The sequence below is a fragment of the Hydra vulgaris genome, chromosome 15 (assembly GCF_038396675.1).
Source record: "Hydra vulgaris chromosome 15, alternate assembly HydraT2T_AEP".
Lineage (NCBI taxonomy): Eukaryota > Metazoa > Cnidaria > Hydrozoa > Anthoathecata > Hydridae > Hydra > Hydra vulgaris.
Genome location: NC_088934.1, coordinates 21,608,825 through 21,636,659, shown reverse-complemented (window position 1 = coordinate 21,636,659; position 27,835 = coordinate 21,608,825). Strand labels below are relative to the sequence as shown.

Genomic DNA, 27,835 nt, shown 5'->3' with positions numbered 1-27,835 from the left:
CATTTAAAATGTAAGAGTTATTCTTTTATAAATAAATTAACAAGTTAAAGAAATTCGCCAAAAACTGGATTTATCGTTGAAAATTGAAAAATTTAAGAAATGCTGGAATTAGCTTTATTAATTTAAAATGGTTTCCAAAAAAGAAAAATGGTGAGTTTCTCAAAAATACACGGGTTTTTTTTTTTTTTTTTTTTACGTTTTCCTTACGTTTTTTTCTTTTTTGACATGATGGACAAAACTATAAAGTTTTTTTCTCTGTACAAGTATAAGTAAGTATGATTTTAAAACTAATATTATTTGAAAATAAAATCAAGATTCAAGATAAATCTTTTTATCGAAAATTTTTTTTTCATAAATTCAGATTAAAATACAACCTTAAATATCATTAATTTTATTTATTTTGTATATTCTATTTTATTCCTTAAATCGCAGAACACAATATTTTAAGTAGCAAAATATATATCGAGCTAATTTAAAAGTTAACAATCAATTATTCATTAAATTAATTTAAAAAGATATTAAAAAATATAAACGAAGAAAAGAAGCTTGTGTGCATAAAAATCCTTTAAAAAATAGAATATTTTATTAAATTACAGTTCTCATTACATACTGGCCATGTCTACCTACTTATCTACAACACCTACCTACTTACATTGTTTTCATTTCATTGTTTAATGGACTATATAAAATGTTGTAATTCTTTTTTTTTTTTTTTTTAAAGCTCTATTAGCACATTAAAATGATTACATAATATGCGATTTCATTCTTTATTCGTTGCCATTACATTGTTTTAGTGTAACATCTTTTTAAAGAATGTAAAAGGATACTCTTAGTTAAATTGGTTTAACTTGATTCGCCAACTTTTATTATAGTTACTCCATGGTTTAACTTAATTAACTTTATTTTAATATAAACATTCCATGGCCTAACTTTATTCACTTATTTTCAGTATAAACAATCTAGATCGAAGGTGTAATGCTATGATTGACTTGTTTTGATATAGTGATGTGGTTGACTTGTTTTGATGTAATGACGTGATTGACTTAATTTGATGTAGTGACGAGATTGAATTGTTTCAACGTCGTATATAAAACTTAATATAATAAAATAGAAAGAATAAAAAAATATTATATAATAAGTTAATTCAATATGCTAATTATAATAAATAAGAAGATATGTTTATATTAGCATTATTATAATATAATTTAGAAGAGTTTCGTTTGAAACCCCACTAAATTATACTCAAAAGTTTTTAATTATAATTAAAAGTACAATAAGATTAAAAATAACTAAATTATATTAAATTTTGATATAATATATTTCAATAAAAGTTAATAAATATGCATAAGTAACTTTGTCATAGCATAATAATCAATGGTGCAATATTATCGGACCATTGATTTTAGTTACTCGACAAAATGACAATGTAAATTCATTGTCATTTTGCGATATTTAGAGATTCATGCAGTTATATTTTTATCATTAGTTTTTTTTTTTTTTTGCGTTTCAAGTTTTGTTACAACCATTTTAATAATGGTTAGGTTCATATCAAAGGGTAACGTACAATAATGGTTGCGTTCGTTTCATTCTTTAAATAATTCACATTTGAATTTTGTTATGTTAACTTTTCAAAATTGTAACTTTAATTTTAACTTTATAATCATTCAGTAATGATATCTTTTTTAAATGATATAAATAATAATATTTAACACATTTAATGCAATAATGTATAAGCAGTAATTGCTGAAAGTATTGCTTTAAATTTACAACAAATATTTTTTTTATTATCAATTCGGTTATTTTCGATTGTAGAACAAAGACAGATATTTATTTTTATCTACAATATTGAACACTATTTACAGAATAAACTATTTTCAAGAAATATTCGATTATGTGAAAAGTTTCTTTTTATTGAGACACCATTTCTATACTTTGAGCAATCAAAAGCCTTTTGGTTGTTCGCGTATATATTCCTCATGAATGTCATGCGATATAAGTTTTTATTTGTTCAATTATCGTTTTAGTACCGAATTATATCTTGAAATAAAAAATACCAAGTGCCTAAGATTTTCATCTTCATCCCAATCATCTCTACGAAACGCCATTTCACGCCTTCCTAATGTTTGAGCCAAATAAAAAGTTTATAAAACGCCTATTATACTAACTTCTCTTTGCCAAGAACTCCTAAAAAGCAGCATGACATAAACAACCTACAAAGCAGAGTGACATAAGCAACCTACAAAGTAGCATGACATAAGCAACCTACAAAGCAGCATGGCATAAGGTTATTTATACTTGGTCAGATCATTAACAATAAATTTATTTTCAGATACATCTTTTCAAATCTGAAAAGTCTCAAACAAGTCAGAAAACCATCTTGACTTCAATTATATTATAAACAAGGCAATCAACCTTTGGCCGGTGTTGCTCATAGATAGTCGGCTTTCTAAACAACATATAAAAAAGGACATCTTGCTTATCTTGCTTGAAAAAGCAAGATAAAAAAGGACCATTTGAAAAATAATATAAGAAAAAACCATTTGACCGTTGTTTTTTCTGAATATTTTACACCCCTTTAAAAATACATTGATTGATTGATTAAATAATCATTTTACTTAGATACATAACATAAAAAAACTTTTATTTTTATGTCATACTTTAATGTAATTTTTATAACGAAAAATATTTTAAGTTTAGAAGATGAAGCTAATGCACAAGACTTTTTAATATTGTGACTTACTCGCTGAGTGAAATACTCATTCTATCCTATTACTATTCTATTAAAGTCTACTCTTTTCGCTTTTTTTGTATGTTAAATCACAAATAACCATATTATTAGAAATTTGGTGCTGAATATAACTTATATACCACATGATATCTGAAAGAATGTGCTCTGAAATGAAAAGCTCGTGAAAACTATTTTATACTATTGTAATTTCGTAAAGTCATTCTGTAGAGAATTAAGCGGTTGTAACATTGTAATTCATCATAAAAATGATGAAAAAGACAAAAAATTAAAAAATAAAATGAAAATTTTAATGTACTGAAGGTTCATGCTCGGTGAAGTTACGGCAATTTTGATTATAGCCTCTATGTAATATTTTGCTGATTACGACATGTTTCCGTTAAATGATCAGGTCTGTGTATTATGATAAGACAAAAATAATTAAAATAATAAACTTTGCCTTAACATAAAATAAAAACGTTTTTAGCAAAAAAACCCAGACTAAAGAGACCTTATTTAAAAAAAAAATTTTTAAATTCACGCTCGCTCATCCAAATTTAAATAAGATTATAAATAAATAGGTTTTTTAGATAAAAGGAACATTTTAGTTTAGTAATATGAACTGTTCTGATTGTTTATTGGCAATTTTTTTTAATTGCAAGCTCTTTTTTTACATATTCAAATAATATGTACTAAAACAGACTAGAACTAAGATCTATAGTAGAATTAGGCACTTTTACAAAAAGTTTTAATTAAAATTATGTTTACACTGATGAGCGGAATTGATCTAAAGGCATAAAAACAGTGTTCTTTAGATTCAGGGTAATAAAAAAGTTTTGAAAATTTTATAAAAAAGAGAAAATTTTCTTTAAACATTATAAAAACTTGAAGGAAAAAAAATTATAGCATCTAAATCTCTTGTTTGGACATAATAGGCTGGCAAAATTACGCCTTAACAACACCGAGTTTAAGTAATTTCATTAGGTTGGAAATGCTTCATTAAACAACTTGGTTTACTCTGCAATTTACTTATAATTACAAATTTTAAGCAAAAACTTTTGTTTCTTTTCACTCACTCATAAGTGAAAAGGAACATAAAATTATTATTTTTTTGTTCCCAGGCTCTAATCATCCCAATATTTTGCAAAACATCTTTATTTGACATAAACGTAAAGATATATATGTTTGGATTTTACCTTATGTCTGGAAGTTAGTTTTCTCAAACCCAAAAAAACGCAGAATTCGCCCCTGTTCAACAATCTAAAAACTCGGAATATCTCTAGAATTAACAACATAGAGTATATACAAACAAAGTATTAATTTTTGCAGACATTCTTTATTTATGATTACTTCTTTACTTTACAGTAGTGCAATATTTTTTACTATTTATTAAATCAGTCACATCCTCATACTAGAGTTGGTTATGGCCGTTTTACAAAACTTTTTTCCATGGCATTTGCTCAGCTCTGCAAATCTTTTGATTGTCTTATTAAGTTTTTTGTGAACAGCTTCACAGCTTTGTTCACTGAAAATTCAAAAGAGTTTGTTTTTCAAATGAGAAATGATGTGAAATTTTCAATATAGACAGATTTTGTGTGTGATGCAAGTTGCACATTTCTGAGACAAATTCCTAAATACCTCTGCTGAATTCAAGAGAAATCATCATTCCAAAACGTCCTTCTATAAATAAAATAAAAAAATATAAAGAAATTACGTTTATAGATACTTATAAATGTAAACTATAAGTAAAAAATATAAACTAATTACATATATGAATGTGATACAGACTACCATCTGTATCACATTCAGTCTCAATACAAAGTATCATCAAGGAGTAGATTTTGCACTATTGAGATTTTGTGCAAGAGTATCTGATACCTATACCTAACCTTTGGCAGCAATCTGTGCAAAAAAGATGCATTATTCACATCTGAGGATTCTGGCTCATTACTCAATAAGCTCATAAAGATTAATTTTTTGATAATTTTTCTTCTCTTTCGCAAAACAGCAAAGAGACATACGCATAGACCAGATCCTGGAATGTACCTAGTTTCCGTATTAATCTTCTTCCAATCTTCCACCCTTAAAAAATATACCCTTTGTTCTAAAATTGTTTAATATGGTATTTTGTATACGTTTATATATATTTACATTTTCATATATCATCAATACATCCGATTAATGACAAACTTTTGTTTAACCTTTTTTAAATAAAGAAAATTTATACATGTTGAACAAACTCCAGATGGTTGACAACTTATTTCTAAACTAAACCCTGGATCCACATATTGAATAATGAGTTTTTGCAGATTTGTGTTGTTCTCTAATTTATGACGTTTTACGTCTTTATTTAGACAGCAATAACAAGATAAATTCCTGTTTTCTTTATGAAACCTCTGCCTTGTTAAACTCATTTTGACCCAATGCTATGAGTACTTTAATGAGTCTTTAGCAAACTTTTTAAATTTTAATGCCTAAATGTAAAATCTAAAAGTAAAAGCATTTGTATATATATAATTATTTTATATAGTTCTGCATTTTTTGATATTTTAGAAAGCTAACTTCCAGACCTAAGATTAACTCCAAACATTTACATTTTTATGTTTATGTCAAATAAGTTTTGCAAAGCGTTGTTATGATTGGAACAAAAAAAAAATGTTGCTCTCCATTTTGACACAAGTATAAACATACAAATACTTGGAGTTTACTCTATGTTTGGAAGTATTTAAAACACCAAAAAAAGGCTGGATCCGCCTCTAAGTTGAAATTTCTTCTGCAAAGTGATTAATTAACAAAGGGTATAAATCTCAAAAAGGACCGCTTTTTACTTTGTTTTCAATGGAACACACCTCATGCACACTCAAAGTATTGTTATCTTTTAAAACAACTTGAGTAGCTTTTAGGTCAACTTAAAACCTCTAAATCGAAGCAATGTATAATTGCCTGCAAAGAATTAAAAAAAAAAATTATTTGTTTAAAGAATTTTTTTAAATGAAAAGTAGTTTAAAGATTTTAAAGTTTAAATAATAACAAAGAAAAAGAATAAAATAAAAAACGATATAAATAATTTTTGAATTTGAATACGACATTGGGTAGTTATACACCGCTTTTTTCCAACTGGTCAACATTTATATTGTCCACTAAATATTTTTGACACCATCCAAATAAATAAATTTAATCTAGCATCAAAAACACAAAAAACTTTTAACAACTTTTTATTTGCAATATGTACTTTTTTTGTTTGCAAGATATGCTGAAGACATTACCTAAATTGCTTTGAAAACTCCTGAGAAAACTTCTGAGAAAACTCCTTTTTTATCCTTACTACGAAATCTTTTATGTTTAGATCATTGCTCAGCCAGAAAGCTAGTCTAGGTTTACGATCTCTTTAAGTATTGATGCAGCTTGATCATTTTTCTTTTTTATCAAATATAACAGACTAACTTATTTCATAAAAACGTCCAACAATAAGTTCCATACTTATCCAAAATGCTTGTCTGATTTATGAACGTGCTGACCATCTAGTTTTTGATAGATTGCAAATTTCCAATGAATATTTATTGTATTCAAGTTTATAATTGAGTAAGCTGAATTGTTTAGTACATGGAAAAATAAATACGTGACACAATTAAAGTAAGTTAAAGACATTTGAAGCAATTTTATTTCTTTTAGCATCTTTTAGATAAGCAATATATGGAATATTAATTATAATTATTTTTAGCGTTTTAGCAGAAATATTTTGCATGAACTTCTTTAAATTTGTTGGACATAGAGCTGGCATAATCATATTCTTAAAATAAAACTTTATTAACATCAACGCTCTGTGATAAGACAGTCAGGATTCTGGAAGCACCTAATTAACTACAAAAACATATATTAAATAGAAAAAGTTAAAGGTTGATGATCGTCAGTATTGTTAATTTTGAAATTCTATTGTCTATTTTGTCATTTATCTCACAAATCTGTACAATTCTTTTTTTAATGTTACTGTTAGTTGTAAAATCGTTTTGGGATTCGGCACTCATATATATCATATATGAGTGACATATCATATATGAGTGACATATTCATATATGATATATTAAGAGATTTTGTCTTATAGTGTGAATATTTTTTTATTTTCAAAATTGTTGCATTACAAGAAGAACTTGTAAAAGAAGGTTGGAGTCTGCAATTGAAATCTCAACCTCTGAATAATCCAGACTTATATGTTTTGGATCTTGGGCTTTTTAATTCTATAAAAGTATGGCATCAGATGGTCACTTAAAAGTATTGATGATTTAACTAGCGCAGTAGAAACAGCTTTCCAACAAGTGAATCAAGACAAACTTGATAGTGTATTCTTGATATACGTATGCAAAATATCATAATGTAAAACGGAAGCAAATTTTCACTAATTATAATAGTATAAGGCTCGCGAGATTTTAATGAAAAATGCTTTGACAATTTTTCTCTCTTTTTTTCATTTCATGCAATATGTTGTGCCGTTTTCGACCAATATAACTCCACTATTCTCTCTGTCTGATCCATTTCTTTTGATATACCCAAAGAATATGTTCATTTAGAGTACAGCATAGTTCAGATATTACGTTCCTTTAGGCACACTGTCTCTAGTTGAGAATAGACTCTCATTTATCGTCTCACATTCAATTTCAAATGATTTATTATTAATTGTTTCTGAGAGTCAAACATTGATTGCTACTCATTTCTGCTTCATTTGAAATCTTGATCTTTGAATCTTTTGAATTTCTGTAAAATAATTTTTAGAAGAACTTGTTTTATAACACGATAAAATTAACTTGTATTATATTATATTTATATTGCAACTTTTATATAGCTCTGGCGGCAAGATCAGTATAATCTTTATCCAGATTCTAAGTTTATATTATTTGATACTTTTGGAACGTACACCATACTTCTCACAAAGTACCTCTTTATGATTTTAAATATGATCAGAATGATCCAATTATGAATTAGGGAGTAGTCATTATCAAAAATTGAATGTGAATAGTTCTTAACTTTGCTTTTCATTTAGTAAACTAGTTTGCTGGGATGTGGCATCTTGAATTCAAAAGATAATTATAAAGTTAATTTAAATATGAATTATTGTTACTTTTAAAGTCCTTAGGAAGATGATCGGATGTCTTGCAAAGGTTAACCTCATATGTATGTAAGATTAGTCTCGTATATATTGAATAATGATAAAATCAACACAATTTGTTTTGGTAAAATCTAAAACTTAAATTAAAGAAAATAAAAGGGATGTACATACAATAGGAGATGTCCACACCCCTTGTTGTTAAGTTCTACTCGAACAAGCCCTTAAACACGGTTTTACCCATAATGATAAAGATATTAAATTTTTTTAACTTCTGAAATACATCTCATAAAATCATGACAAAACAATTAAAAAATTTTATCTTTCACATTTGAACTAATAAACAATCAAGTATAATAATCAAGAAAAATACAGAAATTTGTATTTTATTAAGTCATCCAGCTTTTTGTTATACTGACGACCACTTTGTATAAATAAAAGGAGTCAAGTTTATATGATATATAAATTTAAAAGCACATCATATGTTGTTCAAGTATGTTAAAAAGAAGTTTTGAACTTTTTGATGTTTCTGACAACTTGTGAGATTAATTTAAATGCCATTAAATTATTTAAACATGTAGCAAAATATTTTAAGCTACTGATTGTTGCTATGGCGAATCTGTTTATTTGTGAAATACATTAACTATAACAGCGACGATCTGTATAAACAAAAACCGTATGATTGAAGAGTATAAAGTAATTTGATTTATAAAAAAATATCCGAAACATTTAAATGACTTTAAACGATCTATAATGACCATTAAAAACTCAAATTTTTAAGTAATCAAAATATAAACTTGTTTTTGATATTTTAATGTTCATGGCTTAAACAGTTTTATATAAACGTTTTCTCATAATGGTAGCTAGAAAAAAAAAGCAAAAAACAAATTTGTTTTCTAAGTTAACCCGCTATTCAAAGTCTTACTTAACACTCAAAGTACCCTACCATTCAAAGTACTTTGCGGAACCGCAAAGTATTTCAAAGCAAATACAAATCGAGACACAAAAGCAGCATATTATATCTTGTTGCCAAGCCCCGATTTAGATTTAATAGTAAGTTTTTTATGTTTTTATTCATATATCGAATTTAAAATTTAAAAAAAAAAAAAAGTTAAAATCTAATTTTTAATTTTTTTAACTTTCAAAAAAAAACTGTTTCTATATAGTTTTAAGACAATAAGTTGGTCTTTTAAATTATTAAACCATCTGCAAAAGATTATATAATTATGATTGACAAAACTAAATTTAGTGTAGCTTAACTTTAAATATACTTTGGACCAACAACATTCTTGTCTGAAAAACTTTTGTGAAGTATAATCGTAGATTTATATAAAGATTTAAATGTTTATGGAGAGTCTTAACTTCGTTTTAATGATCAAAGTTAAACCTTACATGGTGTAAGTTACTAACATTAAAGAATTTAAGTACACAATAGAGATTTATTAAGCCAAGTCTTGTTACTCTAAACCTAACTTTTCATCCATATTTTTGTTTAGTTTGGTTTAGAGATAAGAGAGTGGTTAGCCAGAACTCTAACCACTGCACACACACACGCACACACACACACATACACACACATACACACATACACACAAGCACATACACACACACACGCACACACACACATTTGCTTTTTTATTACTAGTGTTATGAATACTTATATCTCAATTAGTAGCATAAACATTTAATATACGTATTTAAAACTTATTGCGTTTTTTAAACTTTTATTATAACTAGCTTATGTATTAAATTATACATATGGTTAATATTTCAGTATATATATCATGTGTGTTGTATGTATGTAAATAATAAATATATAAATGTAAGTATTATATTTTTATACGCGTGTGTGTGTGTATATATATATATATATATATATATATATATATATATATATATATATATATATATATATATATACATATATATATACATATATATATATATATATATATATATATACTTTGGACCAACAACATTCTTGTCTGAAAAACTTTTGTGAAGTATAATCGTAGATTTATATAAAGATTTAAATGTTTATGGAGAGTCTTAACTTCGTTTTAATGATCAAAGTTAAACCTTACATGGTGTAAGTTACTAACATTAAAGAATTTAAGTACACAATAGAGATTTATTAAGCCAAGTCTTGTTACTCTAAACCTAACTTTTCATCCATATTTTTGTTTAGTTTGGTTTAGAGATAAGAGAGTGGTTAGCCAGAACTCTAACCACTGCACACACACACGCACACACACACACATACACACACATACACACATACACACAAGCACATACACACACACACGCACACACACACATTTGCTTTTTTATTACTAGTGTTATGAATACTTATATCTCAATTAGTAGCATAAACATTTAATATACGTATTTAAAACTTATTGCGTTTTTTAAACTTTTATTATAACTAGCTTATGTATTAAATTATACATAGGGTTAATATTTCAGTATATATATCATGTGTGTTGTATGTATGTAAATAATATATATATATATGTCTGTTTTATATTTATATTCGCGTGTGTGTGTGTATATATATATATATATATATATATATATATATATATATATATATATATATATATATATATATACATATATATATACATATATATATATATATATATATATATATATATATATATATATATATATATATATTTATATACATATATATATATATACATATATATATATATATATACATATATATATATATATATATATATATATATATATATATATATATATATATATATATATATATATATATATATATATATATATATATATGTATACATTGTTTACATGTAGACAAAGTACATCTTTTTAATTAAAAAACTTGATTTGAAATGTCGAGTTACAACATTATAAAGTTTTGTCAAGCTTCGGTCAATTTTACGGCTAAAAAGGCTTACAAAAATGTAGGGGAGACCGGGGCTAGTTGGCTCGGTTTTTACTCTATGAGCTCTGTAGCCCTAACAGTACATTTTTTTTAAAATATTAAAGTGTAGTCTTAAAGAGTATGGATTAGGGTATCTTATAAAATTTACATTCATTTACAAAAAAAAATTCTTGGGGCCTTTCCGGACCCTCAAAAAAAAAAAAAATTTTGCGCCAACTTACCCCACCACGGGGTAAGTTGGCGCAAACTATAAAAATGATTATTAATGCACTATTAAGTGCAAAATTAATAGAAATTTTTTTAAAATTAATTTTAGCAACAATTTTATCCCAAAATTTAATATTACTTTTAGCTGGTACCAAATATTAGTCCGTTTAAAAGCCAAACAGTAACCCACCTTTTATCTGTGGAAAAAAAAAGTAAACAAAATTTTTTTTAAATTTTTTTGTAAGAATAAATATTTTCAATATTGTTAAAAATAAAAAAAAGTAGTTTTTTAAAAATAAATATTTTTTTCCATAGTAAATGCTATGAGCCAACTTACCCCGTGAAAAATTTGTCAACTTACCCCAAAAGCTTTTTTTTTTAATAAACAGTCTATAGATCCTGAAAAACGGCAGCTTTGAAAAAAAAGTCTGACTGGATATAGTAAACCAATTGTGACTGGAACTTTTACAATAATTTTTTTTTCATATGACTAAATATTTTCTTTGTAAAGTAAAAAGGAAGCGATGTTCTAAAAGTTACGTTTTTGTCCAAAAAACGCATAAATCTCAATATCTCTCATGCGCATGTGCGAATCCTGACAATACTACAGTGAATGATGAAATGGTCAATGAGGAAGTTTCTAAGAAATTTTTGTCACTTTCTGATGAAAGGCTCTAAAGATAAACGCAGTTTGTCAACTTACCCCTGCGGCCAACTAGCCCCGGTCTCCCCTATCTTTTTTTTTATTTTAGGTGCCCCAAGAAGTCCTAATGGTCTTGTCACAGAGCACCGCGGAAGTGCATTTAACCAGGAAGTTCACGCCTCCTTCCTTACCGTGACGCGAAAATATGTTCAGAGCTCGTTTCGAACCTGGATCTATTGCTTATAAAGCAAGCGTTCTAACCACTGCGCCACGGCCGCACTATATTCAAAAATAATTAAGATAGCTTCACATTTCGTTTAATATTCATGCTTGTTTCGCAAATTGCTTATGTAATCCAGTTTACTTACTATATTTTATTGTATATTTTTGGAAAAGCAGGAGATGGCATATTTTAATCTATGCTGCACATTTAGAATGCAATATAAAATAAACCCGGGGAATTTTAAATATAGCTACTAAATATTTTTAGTGCCGATTTGTTTGCACAAGACCTAAAATATAACCAAAAATATTTTATTAAATATTGAATTGGTTTTTAAACCACGATTTAAAAACCGTAAAATTGTTGTCTTTTGCCTACTTCAATACACTAATTGACGAAACAATAAAAAATGTTTAGGATATTATCTTTTGTTTAAGTTGCTTGACCTTTAAATATTACATTTAAAAAAAAACTTTGCAACCAAACATGTTTGCTTTAATAAAAATTTTGCGCATAACAATTGTAATTTATTTGGAATTAATTTGCGTAAAATAATTGTAAATATATTCACAGCACTTGCACAGCGCTGCATGTGACAGCACATGCCCCTTTAAAAACTTCATTATGCAAAAAACAAGTAAAGAATACCTACTACTGTTCAAAAATCAAGTATTTATTGTTACTTCTCAAATTTATGACGTAGACTACAACAGAGATGTGGTTACTTTATCAAAGACCAGGAGAAAGAAATTTGAAAAGAACTTTCAATTGGAACAATGTTAATCAAAACAGTTTAATTTAATCAAAACATTCTTCCTTTATTATCCCTGTTTGCGTTATTGTCAATTATTTTAAATCTAAGCAAATTTTTTGACAATCATTACCCCCTTTTTTAGCAATCATGGTAAAGTTACTTTAGTTTAAATTTAACAACTAATGTTGAGACTTATGAAACAGTAAGACATTCAAAAGAGAAAGAACCATTATAAACTTACATTAGCCTTTCGTCACAGCATGAATTTCTTGGCTTTTTTTGTATTTGCATTTTTTAATCTCGATAGCTTAAAATATCAACATCCATCATCAAACAACTCGAATATATAAAAACAAGAAAGCTGTGTTTCAAGTTAGATGTATCTTGATTTATTTGCAACTGCTGCTGTTGATAACCTAAAATACAATACTAGTTTAAAAACAAGCATTTATTTGTTTTATGGAACTGTTGTTTTTCTAATCCGACAAGTGGAAATCCCGCAAGTGGAAACTATGGCACAGCATATTTTGTGCTTTTTCTACAAGGTATTTTTTGTGCAATTATGCCGGCTGCTTTGCAACTTCGAATAACTTATGAGATCTGTTTTATTTGAGTAAATTTTAAAACCTCCAAAAATTTTTTGCAATTTTTTGCAGTTTAAACCCTCAAGAAATAAACTGGATGCCTGTTTTAGTTTTAAAACTTAAATGTATATTTTTTCAAACTTACATGTCTTGTGGGATGCATTTCATGTCAGCTTTTGCGACAGTATTAATAACTTATGATAACCCAAAACGTTCCTCCATCCTTTTTAAAGAAGAAACTAAATTGTTGTATTTTTACGTCACTCGATTAATAAAGAGCCATTTTAACTGATCATCAACTGTTTACTTAATGTAAGTTAATATAGCGGAAATAGTATAAATTTTTCACCGTGTTTAAAGGGTTTTATATCAAATGGGCTTGGTTAGTACTTTCGGTAAACGGATGATAGTGAGTTAATGATGTTATTTTGGATTGAAATATTTATTTTCCATGGATTTCAGATTTAATGATGATTGATAACAAAATGTTTTAGATCTGTCCTCTTCATGAGTTGGCAGCAAAAGCACATTGTTTTTGGGGCTCTTTCGGTATTCATTGTGCCATTACTAGTTTTTTTGTTTAAACTTTTTGAATGTTTGCTTTCCAAAAAGTCTGTCAAAGGTTAAAAGTATCATGAACAACTAGAACAGTTGGAAATTCAAATACTACTGAGATATTGCTGAGAACTGCAATCTTTTTTATTGAGGAATGCAACAAATGGTTTTACTCAGGTTGTACGATGGCTCCTCCTGCATTCATTAACACAGTGCAAAATACGTTTTTAAAAACTATTTAATTGACTTTTTTTTGGTATTTATGCCAAAACAGAGTTTTGAAATGCTCATTAAACAAACTAAACTCCAACAATATAAAAATCATTTTCAAATTTTTCTCTAAAATGCAGAAAAGTAATGGTCTTGAACGGTAGATCAAAACGTAAATTGTCCAGATTTTCCGCGTTGTGCTACAAACAAATTATTTGGCTAGGATTTATACAAAAATCTTTAAAATTAATCTAGATGACTTGCTCTTTATTTCTGCCAATTTTAAATTTTTTTAAATTTGCATATTTTAAATGAAATAAAAAAAATAGAACTTTTAATAAAGACTTCTACTTTTTTTAAAAAAACTTGCTAAAAAATAATACCAGGTATATTATATTATTTTTTGTATTAATTGTGTATGAATAATATAACCAGGTGTATTATTTTTGATAAAACCTTTCCTTTTTCCCACAAAACAAATCGAAAGAACAATAAAAGTACAAATTTTTTACTCGTCATTGGTTTATAGATTCTTGAAAAAAAAATTTCTTTTTAGGTTGCTGTTTATTTTATCATACGAAACAGCTATATTGTGTTTTATCACTCGGCTTCCGTGCGTTCATTATGCTAGCTTTAAGGTATCTTCAAACCGATACATTGTTGGGAAAATCAATAATGAATTGCAATCCATCACGAAAGTAGATTGTGGTTTGTTGTGCATCTCAAATTCGGCGTGTATATTAGCTAACTACAACAATAAAGAAAGTTTATGTCAATTAGTTTCTTCTACAGGAACAGAGGAAATAAGTTTTAATTGGGATATTCTTGAGACAAATTCAAGCGACGACAAAAATGTAACTTTTACTTTCTACTTTTAAAAATAGTTTAGTTTATTGTAGTATTACTGTAATAACATCTTACATTATTTGTCGATACCACATTATTTGTCGATACCACATCATTACATCATTTGTCGATACCACAAAAAGTGGATGAAAAGCTGTTGTGAAGCCTTTATCCGTCAAAATATTTATTATTGTTTTTTGTTTTACTCTGTCTTTATTTTTGAGATTTTATAGGCCTTTAAAATCGTAAAGATAAAGACTGAATAAAATAAAAAACGATATTTAATTTTTTGACGGATAATAATGTTTGTGGCCTCACAACCGCGTTTCCCCCACTTCAAGAAAAGTTAGTGGTCTTGTTAATGTACACCGTAGACCATTTAATAAAAAAGTTTCCCATAGAAACTCTCACTAATTCCGTTTTTCTTTGTATGCCTAGAGCGAGAGTTTAACCAAAGTATGCACTTAATAACTGCTCTACGGTTGCATTAAGCTTTTTATTAGATAAACTTAAACGCTCCAAACAAACTTTTATTTAAAGTATGAGATAAAAAAAATGAGAAAGGTTAATCTTTTCAAAAATACTCAAAATAACTGTTTTTCTACAAATTTTTTTAATTTTTATTTAAAATTAAGAAATTAAAAAGTATAAAGTACTTTTAGTTTCAAATAATTTTTTTATTTAAAAAAAATATTTGTGTATTACTGGTGTTGGTGCCAATTAATATTTTATCATTATTTCTGTACAACTATTATTATCATTTCCTTGTTTATAATTGACCATGCCTTCAACGTTTCTTGTACAGAACTATTAGTTTAACCTGTTTTACGCAAGTATCCTTTGCCAATACCCCAATAATTTTCGATGGGTCAGAATTGTGGGAAATTTGATGTATTGACCTTTTTTGGTGCAAAATTAACCGTTCTCAATTTATATCACTCCAAAGTTATTTTAGGGTAGTGGCACAAAGCTCAGTCAGGCCGAAACAAACAAGGTCTAGCATGTGATCAAAAGAGTGGCTAAAGTCGCTCTTTTGAAGGCACTATTGAATACAAATTTCTAAACCCTTTCAACAGTAGTAATAATTACTATATCTACTGTTGGAAGGGTTCCATCATGGAACGACAAAATCCATCACAAACGAGTCTCAAAAACTAGAAGTATTCTAGTGGCTTTTGAAACTCGTTTGTAGTTTCATGATCGATTTTCTTCATGAATGTGCAAATTTTTTTTAGAACTTTTTTTTTTAATGTTTTTCTACTGAAATTACTATCATTACTTGATTAATTTCCTATTAAAAGTATAAAAGTATATTATCAATAGACAAAATGATTTTCTTAAGTTTCCTTTTATAAGAGGTATAAGTCCATTTATGAGAAAAGTTAAAATGTTTCAAAACTATTTTATTCCAAAGAAAGGCTCCTCGGAAAGAAACACAAGATTTACCAAAATTTGTATGCGAAAATTGTAGTCGAATAGAATTATCATTTCGTAGATTGTACTTGTTTTTTTCTTTTATTGAGTATAGGTTATGAAAGGAAGAAGGGGAATCGTTGGTTTTACATTTATACATAAAACATAAAATATTATAAACGTTTAGCTGATATATATTTAAAATATTCATTTCAAGTAAGAGAGGCCTGGCATGAGTAAAACGGTCTTTAAAGTTTATAAGACGTGCAATGTGTTTCTGTTGAAGATGAAGAGGTTCTAGTATACTTTGGTTCACACTACCCCAAGCAATGTTAGCGTAGTTAATATGGCAGTGAATAAAGAAATAATATAATTGAGTTAAAGTATGTTTATTTAAGAAACTTCTTGATTTATATAATATTCCTATAGTTCTAGCAATTTTGTTATTTAGGTTGTTAACGTGGTGTTTCCATTTAAGATTTTCATCAATATAAATGCCTAAAAATTTTGTAATTTTTGTTCGCTTTATTTCAATATTGTCAACAAAAATAAGTGGCGTAATACTTGGAATTAATTTTTTTTTTGAATTTGGGTAAAAAAGCATCCATTTAGTTTTTTCTATATTAATTGATAATTTGTTTGATTTGAACCAGTCAGAGATTTTAATAAGCTCAGTGTTCATATTTCTAAATAATGTTGTTAGATCATTGCTGGTTAAAAAAAGATTAGTGTCATCCGCAAACATAATTGTCATTAAGTTTGAGGCTTTGTAGAGATCATTGATGTATATCAGGAACAGCAATGGGCCTAGTATTGAGCCTCGTGGCACTCCACAAGTTATATTTAATAAATTTGATGATAATGATGAGTCTATTTGAATAAACTGTTTAAGATTAGTTAAATAGTTCTTTAGTAATAATAAAGTATTTCCAGTGATTCTATAATGTTCTAGTTTGTTATAAAGAATTTCATGATCTATAGTATTGAAAGCTTTCGATAGATCTATGAAAATACCTAATGTGTATTGCGATGTTTCAAATGAATCACCAATATTTCTTGTTAGTTGAAGTATTGCATGTTCTGCAGAATTATTTTTTTTAAATCCATATTGGTTATTATATAATATTTTATTTTCTGATAAGTGGTTAAAAATTTTATTATATAATATTCTTTCTAGAATTTTTGAAAAAACTGGGAGAACTGATATTGGGCGATAATGACTGAGGTTTGTAAGTTCCTTTGAAAATTGGGGTAACTCTAGCTATTTTGAGTTTGTCGGGAAATACTGCTTGGTTTATTGAGCACGTAAAGACCCTAAAGAGAATATTTTTAATTATGTCATATGAACCAATAACAATATTCCCGTTTACATCGTCTGGACCAATTGCTTTATTAGTCTTAAGCATTTTGAAAGCAATCTCAAATTCATCAAAAGATACTTTAAATTTATTTAGAGAAGATATTCAAATAAGAAGTCAAATATTTTTTTGAATTGATTGAATTATTAATTATGGGGATGTTTTTGGCTAAGTTTGGTCCAACTGATACAAAAAACTTGTTTATTTCGTTTGCTATTATGGTAGGGTTATAAAAAATGTCAGTATTTATTTTAATTGCCTTTGGCAAAGAGCATATTTTCATTTTATTGTTACAAGTGATTTCATTAACAAGTTGCCATTTTCGCTTATAGTCGGTTTTATATTTATCAAATAATTCACTGTAATAATTTCTTTTAAGGTTTTTATTTTTATTTTCAAATAGTTTGGTAAAGGTTATATAGAGTGTTTTGCTTTCAATTGTTTTTGCTTTAAGGTATTTAATATATAGTTTTTGTTTTATTTTTTAGATTTTCTAAGGTCTTTTGTTACCCATGGTGATTTTAAACTTTTTTTGTTTTATTAATTTTACATTTTGGGAAGTTTACATCATAAACTTCATAAAAAACTTTAAAAAATGCATTATACATATTATTTGCCTCTGACAAATTACTTACTGAATTCCAGTTTATTAAGGATAATTGTTCCTTAAATGATAAAATATTTTTATCATTAATAAAGCGTTTGATAATGACCTGTTTTTTATGTAATATCGAATCTGTATTAATATTTATAGATAAAAAAATAGGAAAATGATCCGAGGTATCACTTTTAATTATTCCTGTTTTTAGTAAATTATAAGATGTGTCAGTTGTTATGATATTGTCTATTAACGAGGCAGATGTTGCAGTTACCCTTGTTGGTCTATTTATTAAAGGAATTGATCCACATTCAAACAAGTCAATATAAAACTTTTTAATATTTTTATTTGAGTGATATTCAAAACAATCTAAATTCATATCACCAATTATGTAATTTAATTTCTTTTCTTGAAAACCTTTTTTTATTATATCAGTAATTAAAAAACTATTAAATTGTTCAATTACGCCTGAAGGTGGGCGATAACAACAACTCAAAAGTATATTTTTATTATTTTTGGTTGTAATTTCAATCGTTAAAACCTCTTTTTCGCCATCGGAAATGCTCATGTCTGGCCTGATAATAAATCGCAAGCTTGTGGTTAAGTAAATAAGAACACCACCGCCTCGTTTATTTGTTTTACGCGCGAGTGGGATCATATTAAAGCCTGAAAGGTGGAGATTTTCGTTTGACGTAGCATCATCAGAACTGCACCACGTTTCTGTCACACATATTATGTCAAAAATATTTGAAGTTTCCTCCAAGTTATTGCAAAATGTTTCAAAGTTTTTTTTTAAGCTTCTTATATTGAAATGAATAGCATTAATACGATCCCGCTCCAGAAATTCTTTTATTTTATTGTTATAAAAATAAAAAGGGTTGCTTTGTTGAGCACCTGTATTAAAAAAATTGTTTAGATCTTGATCATATTTTTCGTCAGTTTCAAAATTATTTGTATGAGAAAAATTAAAAAATTTTGATTCAAATTATTAATATTTTTAAATATATTATATTATATAAATATTATTAATTTTCTTAAATCCAGGAAATAATATTTATTTAAGAGTTAGGGATATTATTAGGGATGCAAACATGATGCTTTGTAGCAGCTATTTTGAAAATTATATATATATCATTTCTGATAGTAACAAATTTATTTTTAAGAGCTGTAATAAGGTGCAAACCGTCTAAGACATCAATAGTTTTTAATTGCAGTAACAGAGTAACAGGTAAAGTAAAATCAAAGACACATGTTGTAAAAAATTAAGTAAAGATAAATTGAAAAGTGCTAATAGAATTTTAAAAAGTAGAAGATTTATTTTGTGTGCCTTTGTTAAGAGAACTCTTAGGGAAAGCCACGATACATAAAGCATAGAAAATTGATGAATAATGTTCAAGAAAAGTGTTTGAACTATCTATACGCTCAATCCATCTAGTTCTACAAACATGCTTTAATTTTTCTTATGCGTTTGTTCAAGCTCTAAAATACTAGCTCCTAAAAACTTTATCTATTTTCTGAATAATTAATTCTGAATAATTAAAAAAAACCTCTAAGACAAATTAGACATTATACGGTTCACAAACAAATAAGTTCAGTCAATGGCTATGACAATGTGCACAAAGAGCCTTTAAATTTATAATTAGAACCTGAGTAGAAAGACTATTTATATACTCAGAGACAGAACTGGATTCATCATATCCTTAATCCCTACAGTCTTTTATATCTAGATTAAAGTTGCTTACACAATTAACACAGATTAACTTATTGTATTAAAATAAAATAAGATAATTATTTTTGAAAAAAAAGTAAAGTGACTTACCTCAGAGCAATACAATGCTTTTTATTGTTTTTTAAGTAAGGCGAGATACAAACTTCTGCACATATATTTCTTCTTATTGTGTCATCATAATGGCACAATAAGATGTTGATATCAACAAAGCGACTTAGAAGATCTTTATTAGTAACTATTTTTGTTATTGTTATTAATAAATTTATCCAAAAAAGTTTCATTAAAAAAATTTACAAGATCATCAATTTACAAAATCCTCAAACAAGATCGTCGGGTTTTAATCTTTTTATAACATCTTCAATTAAGTTATAGTCCATTAGCCAAATTCATTTCAGAGGCCTGGTCTCGAAATTAATTCGATGTAGAGAAAAAAGTAAAGATGGTTACTTTGTTATTTAAAAAAATTAACTAAACAATACTGCCGCTGCTACTATTAGCTCTTAATTCATCATGATTAAAAACCTAAATGATTAAAAAGATACTTTCGTGGAATTGCGAAAGAAAATGCAAATGTATTTACGTTTTTTAAAGCTAAAAGAAAAAAAGGCTATTGAGTAATGTTATTAAATAGCCTAAATGTATTTTTATAAATGTATTTTTAATGAAGTATCTCTTAAAATACCGATAATTACAGCTAAATGGTCATCAAACAAAATGTTTTACGACAAGAAAATTAGTGAAGATATCGTTTACAGATATTGTGACCATAAAAAGGAAGGGAACTGCGTCTTTCTGAAAAAACATAAAAAATGCTACAAAGTTGCAAAATAAAATAGTTACCCGGTTAAATGTTACATGCATTAAATCTATGAGTATAAAATTATATATTGACTATTTGAGATCAGTTGTTTTACTTTTTGATTGACTTATTCCTAAAATAGAATATTGAAGTTGTCCTGTTAGTTCTAGTCGGTTGTGTACTGGGTTTACTTTCACTTTTGTGTTTACTTACTTTCACTTTTGTGTTTTTTAAAACACAATACTGATAAAATACTAAATACAATGAAAACTATAAAAGAAAAAATTTAGGCTCTTTCTTGCACAGAACAGTTACAAAGTGTAATCATTTTTTAAAATTAAATGAGTCCTAAATAAAAAAAGATGACAATAGCTATATCAGCATATCCAGAACTAAACTATTTTTAAACAGATGTATCATTGTTTAAAAATTGAAATAACACTTTTAAGAAATGGCTGTTTAGTTGTAACTTTTTTTTTTTGTACAAATGAAATTGAAATTTGAACGTTAATCATTTGTCTGTCAACATTTATGTTATAAATACTCACAAAGAACTGCCTTTGTTTTATCAGATTATATTTGTTTTAATAGCTCATTATTTGATCCAATTATAATTCACATAGATAATACTAAAATTGAAAATATTGATTTCTACATTAATAAACTCATGGAAGATTCAAGTTATAATAATACTTGAAGAAACTTCTTTTAACACTTTTAAAAATAATGCCAAAATTGTCACTAATATCATTCGAAATAAGACTGAAAATGCTGATGTACAAAGAACATGATGGTTTAAAATGCATAGCATATTTCTCATTAATAGATAACTTTTTAATACTGGTATTGTAAATATTAACCTTAGTAACGCATGATTCCAAAATGATATGGTATTAATTACATAAGCATAGAACAAAATACAAAAAAGTAGCATAATTACAGAAAACATAAAGTTACAGCTGCTTGACTATCTAATTTACTTGGTTTTTTTGGAAAACTTTTAAAGTTATGTTATATTGGAATGTTTTTTAGAATGTTTTTTACACCAGGCCTAAGCCATTTATAAAAATATTCAAAAACGTAAATTATTTGAAAACTTCTTTTTAAAGCAAAAGTTGAAAAATACCTATACTTTATTAGCCTAATCAACAATAAATATGGTTGTAGCCCTGATAAATTAGATCTATCAAGAAGTTTGTTAGACTAGAAAACTCAAGATTGTGTTAATTGTTTTGGGCCATGAACAACAAGTAGAAAATTTTCTTCAATTTTATGTTCAATGCCAGCTACAGATTGAGTGTACAGATGCAATACATCAAACATTTTAAAATTAAACAAATTAATACCTTATTAGTAATTGTTGAAGAAACAGTAAGTTCAATATATGATTAAAAACTGAAATTATTTTGAAATCAAGTTTTGCAATCTAATTTTGTTATGTTTAAAGTCAAATTTGACAATCTGGTTTTGTTATGTTAAAATCATTAAGAAAATTTATAAAAAACTTTTTTTGCCATTGTAATTTTTTCGAGATAAAAGCAATTTTAATTTTGAAAATTTTAATTTTGAATTTGTATATATAAAGGGTTCCTTTTATAATTTTTATAACTATAATTTTCTCTTTGCTGAATTTTATTTTTGTTTCTTCATACCACTTTGTTTTTATGATTAATTCAAGTTTTATTTTAGCTAGTCAGTTTTTTTTGCATCTTCTTTCTTATTATTTAACTGAAATAATGTCTGGCAAATTGTTTGTATTTCTGGCAAATTGTTTGTATTAAATCTCTCTTTTTATAAACTTGTTTTAAACAACTTCGTATAGGTTTTTTGTACACTTTCTGATCTTAGTAAACGATAGTATTTGAGCAGAACATTCGAATCTTTTGATTTAAAATTTTTATAAAGCATAAAGCAGAAGCACAATACAATTAAAGCGTTTTAAAAATCTATCCAGAAAAAGTATAAATATTAAGATGTGGAACACTTGTTGATACTTTATCAAACTGAAAAGCTAGCATTTTTATTTTTTTCCCAGCACCGTAAACATAAGTGTGCGAACCGCGTCTAATGAATTTGGCTAATACATTAGAATTCAAAAACTCCATAGGGTAAATACGCCAATTAACGGCCATTAACCATTTACTGGCCACTTTTAAAAGCTTTTCTTATAAAAAACTATGACACAACTTGTCCTATATTATTATTTAAACTCAATGACTTCATTAAAACTTTGTAAATATCGCAATTTCAGGAAAGTCCTAGAAGGTTTTAGTCGCTAAAACTAAATGTCAAAAACATTATAAAAAATGTAACAATTTTACGCTTTGTTTTCTTAAATTTATACTTTAGAGTCTTTTTTTCTGTGCGTTGCAAATATTTGTGCCAGTCCATTCAGGAAGGAATAAAAAGATAAATGTCTTATGTACACTTTGAAACAAAAGTATTTAGTTGATGTTTCATATATAATGTTTTAACTGAATTAGATTAATCCTTTTCTAATAAACCATTTACTGGCCAGTTAATTAATCCATTTACTGGCCATGGCCAATAAATGGTATCAGGTATAAAATTTTTTAGTTTCATATTTTTATATAGGATTTTCTCACACTTAGTTATTATTCATGTGTGAGAAAAGTTAAGTTAAGATATTAACAAAATCCACATTTAAAATAGTTTCTGATTTTCTGAGTTCATTCTACTTTTAAAGTTACTTTCTGAGTTAATTCTACTTTTAAAGTTACTTTAAAAGTAAAATGCTCAATCGTTTTAAAGTTAGTTTTAAAATCATTTTAAAGTTACTAATTTTAAAGTTACTCTAAAAGTAGAATGAACTCAGAAAGTTTTAGTTTATTATGTTCTGATAGTGCTGATTCAATAAAAATACACCATTAAAGTAAATATATGATTTTCCTAAAAGTATTTTATAAATGTATGTTTTTATTTTTAATAGATAATAATATTATATGAAACCATGAAACCAGTTATTTCAACAAGGATAATAAAAAAACGCATGCTATGGACTGAGAATAACATGAAGCTAGCAGTACATGCAGTTGCATCAGGTATGTCTCAACGGAAAGCAAGTGTATCATATAAAGTTCCGCGATCGACTCTGCAAACCATAATCTTTGGAAAGTCCAAAATAGGAGCGAAACCAGGGAAAAAGCCAATGCTAGGTGATCTTGAAGAAAAACTAATTGATTATGCTGGCAATCGTGCCCAAAGGGGAATCAGTTTTGGGAAAAAAACATTTATCCCTTACACTGCTAAGCTTGCTAAAAACATAACATAAGTTTTAAAAATGGTCGACTTAGTGAAAAGTGGTGGCGACAACTTAAAAAGAGACACAGTTGTGTTAGTCTTCGTTGTCCAGAAGCTACAGCTTCTATACGACACATGTGTATGGATAGGATAAAGGTTTCCAAACATTTTACTTCTTTAGAAGTTCTGATACAAAGTAAGAATTTACAGGACAAACCAGAATGTATGTGGAACATGGATGAAAAAGGGATGCAACTAGAGCATAAACCTAGACGTGTTGTTGCCAGGAAAGGCTCAAAATATATTCAGAGTCGAGCAAGTGACAACAAGGAAACAATTACTGTTATATGTTGCCTAAATACAGCTGGTCAAGTCATATCACCTCATATAATAGGGAAAGGAAAAACTGTACGAATTCTTTATGGTTTTGATACCGAAAATACTCCAAGAGGAGCAACATGGAATGTGTCTGAAAAGGGCTGGATAAAACGAGGTATTGCAGAGTTATGGTTTGAGAAAACATTTCTTCCAAATATTGGCTCAGCAAGACCACAGATTTTAATCCTAGATGGACATGACTCACAATTTTGTTGAAATGATTGAGCTGGCTATCAGAAATCAAATTGAAATTGTCAAACTTCCAGCTCACACCAGCTACTGGTTGCAGCCTTGTGACACAACAGTTTTCAAGTCACTGAAAAATGCCTATTCTGAGGAATGCCAAACAATGATGAATGACTACCCAGGTGTAGTAGTTTCGCATTCTAACTTTTGCGGTTTATTTTTAAAAGCGTGGAAATATGCTATGACTGTCACAAATATACGCTCAGGATTTAGAGCTTGTGGAATTTATCCCTTTAATCCAGATGCTATTCCTAAAGAGGCATATATCCCAAACATTTTATACAGTAAAATTTCAGATGCTGTCCCAGGTCAAAATGTATGCAACATTTCAACAATAAACAACCTTCCATTATAGTCTGATCTATCAGAAAACAGCTTTGCGATTAACTCGCTGTCTTCTACCAAACCACTAGAAGAAAATGAGTTTATTGATTTTTTAATTCAAGACAATGCTGTGCAATATTCAAATATTGTTACAGAATACAGCTATGCAAGAATCAAACCGGTACAAGACAATGAATTTATTGATTTTTCTGTTCAAGACAATACTTTGGGTTTGAATATTATTACTGATATATGTCTTGAAGAAGTAAAAGTAATTGAATCAACATAAGATTCAAATGTTAAAAAAAAGTTTTTTGCAAAATATCAACAGATCTTCCATTTGCTAATTCATCTTGTCCATCAGACAAAGATTCAGATGTTCTTACATATCCTTCTCCACAAATTAAACAAACAAAAAAACACTCAAAAAACTCTAATTTAAAGTTTTTTGTTCTGACCACAGGAGGCTTATAATGCAAAGCTTGAAGATAGGGCTTCAAAGGTAGCTATTGAAAATAGAAAAGTTGAAAAACAAAAGATTTTGAAAGAAAAAAAAGAAAATTTTGCAAAAAAAAAAAGCTAGATCATTTATCAAACTTGAAGAAATTGACCAAGGTGAAAAAAAATGATATTTTATAAGAAGGTGAAAAAAGATGATATTTTATAAGAAGGTGAAAAAAGATGATATTTTATAAGAAATATTTTTTAGGTATTTTTGTTCATGTTAATTCATCTTAATGAGTGCATAAATAATTTAATTGAACAAGTTATCTTGATTTTATAATGTGCTTTTTATTTTTTTTTAAATTTATGATAATAAATCAATTACAATGCCCTATTCAACTAAATACAGCCAACGGCCAATAAATGGTTAAGATGGCCAGTATTTGGTAAAATTGTTTACTTTTAATATCTGGGTTATATATAATTTTATGTTATTTATAATCACAATAATTTTTACTTAAAATGTCAGAGCTTTTAATTTTCTAAAATTTTATATATGGTATGTAACATATACTTAGGTATTTTTCTGTAACGGGTGTTTCTTGTAAAAATGTGGCCAGTAATTGGCGAAAGTACCCTATCACGAATTGAAGGAAATACTTTGTTGTATATTTGAAACCAATCAAAAAACTGCTGCAAATGTTGCAAATTATATTTTACACTACGATTTAAAAAATTTTTTAAACGAATCAGATTGCTACTTTTAATAGCGTAAACCAGTTGCCTTATCCGATTTTCTCATATCCTGCAAAGTTTAATTTACATTAGCTATTTTTATAAAATAATTTTTGCAACTTCTGCAAAGCATAGTTTTCACTGTGAACTTTTTCCTAATAGTATTTTCACAAAATACAACAAAAATAAAAAGATCGGCAATTCGTATTAAGCGGGTGTTTGACGTCTTAGTACTAATATTTATACTTATTTTTTTTACCCCGTCATTTGCAGCACTTGACGGGATTTAAATCCGCCCCTGAATTTGTATTATTTATTGCAATGGTTAAAAAAAGTGAGGATTCCGAAAAATCTTCAATAATTTTGAACTAATTTTGTGAAGCGCTATTTGTATATTTACCAAATATTTTAATTGATATGAAAAGAATGAGTTGATGATAAAGAATTTATTATTTATTTCGTAAAAAATTAACAAATAATAAAATAAAAATCCTAGCAGTAACAACAACAACAGCAACATTTAGTTGTTGTAACTGTTGTTGTTGTTGTTGTTGTTGTTGTTGTTGTTGTTGTTGTTGTTGTTGTTGTTGTTGTTGTTGTTGTTGTTGTTGTTGTTGTTGTTGTTGTTGTACCTTAGGGTAGATTTGATTCACTTCATTTTTTTCTAGTGATTTTAAATTTTGTTTAAGGTTGGACCATATTGCGAACAAGGTTATTTGTGTTTGAATACAGAATGGTGTAGAGACATATGCAAAGACAATAATGTGCATCACTACGTTTGCATAAGTAAGATGATATTAACTCTTTTTAAGAAGTCTTTAAAAATTTGAAAATATTTGCAGCTGTTGCAAAAAATTTCCCTACATCATCAATTGTCCATAGCTTTTATGCAAACGTGTTTTCCTGGAAACGAATAGTTATATCGACAAACTTGTTAATGATTTTTAATTCAAAACTTTTTTTCATGTAACTATTCTATTTCAGTTTTTATTTTATCAATTGTGAAAGTTTATTCTATGCTGTATTAAAGTATTTTTACTTTAAGTATTGTTAGCTTTTTTAGTAACTTTTTGTCTTTAATTTCATATAGGTAGCAAAAACATAGCTAGATTTGGCATAGCTTATCAATCGTCAACCTACAGCTACCAAACTAGGGCTGCTTTAGCAATAGATGGAGACTTTACATCTAATTCATATTTTCAAACTGACATGACAGAAGTAAACTGGCTAAAAATTGATTTAAAATATATATACACAATTACTAGTATTAAAGTAACAAACACTTTTAGTAATCAAGAAAGATTAATTGGCTATAAACTAATGGTTAGCGACAGCGATAACCTTGTTAGTTACACAGAGATAGCAACTTTAACAAGTAAATGGAAACAAACCTATAATTGTTCAAAAGCCATACGTTATGTTCTTATAACAAAAGTACCAACTCAAAATCAATATCTTCATATAACAGAATTGGAAGTCTTTATATAAAGTTGTTTTAGCTTTTTAAAAAATAAAATGTGTGGTGTTTAAAGCCTATTAAAAAACAATCAAGCGTTCAGATATTCATTATGACCAAGAAACATTTAATGTTAAACAAGTTTAGTTCATTCAAACCTCTACAAAACTTTAAGAAATACTTTAATTAGGTTTTTCCCAATTTTTACAAACTTAAATTTAAATTTTTACAAACTTAACAAATTTAACTTCACAATTATTTTGTAATAAACTTTAACATAGAGATGTTGCCAATTATTTTGTTAACAAATTTATATTTTAGAGAAA

The 27,835-nt window shown here is 27.2% G+C and overlaps 1 protein-coding gene across 3 annotated transcripts; it reads left to right on the top strand.

Moving 5' to 3' along the window:
* On the top strand, positions 1-27,835 carry LOC136091306 (uncharacterized). Of its 3 annotated transcripts, none has more exons than XM_065818706.1 (4): positions 1-150; positions 14,479-14,776; positions 26,743-26,839; positions 27,144-27,835. In XM_065818706.1, the coding sequence occupies exons 1-4, from the start codon at positions 128-130 to the stop codon at positions 27,539-27,541; spliced, it is 816 nt and encodes a 271-aa protein (XP_065674778.1). In that variant the 5' UTR covers positions 1-127; the 3' UTR covers positions 27,542-27,835. The 3 variants fall into 3 exon arrangements, 2 of the variants coding, with proteins under 2 accessions (XP_065674778.1, XP_065674777.1); XR_010643892.1 differs by lacking the exon at positions 1-150 and adding an exon at positions 8,629-8,876; XM_065818705.1 differs by lacking the exon at positions 1-150 and adding an exon at positions 9,786-9,912.

Coding starts and splice junctions, on each gene's coding strand:
- LOC136091306 (XM_065818705.1), top strand. CDS start 9,857: ATGTTTATGGAGAGTCTTAACTTCGTTTTAATGATCAAAGTTAAACCT. Junction 9,913..14,478: donor AAAGTTAAACCTTACATGGT/GTAAGTTACTAA, acceptor ATTTCTTTTTAG/GTTGCTGTTTATTTTATCAT. Junction 26,840..27,143: donor GCATCACTACGTTTGCATAA/GTAAGATGATAT, acceptor AATTTCATATAG/GTAGCAAAAACATAGCTAGA.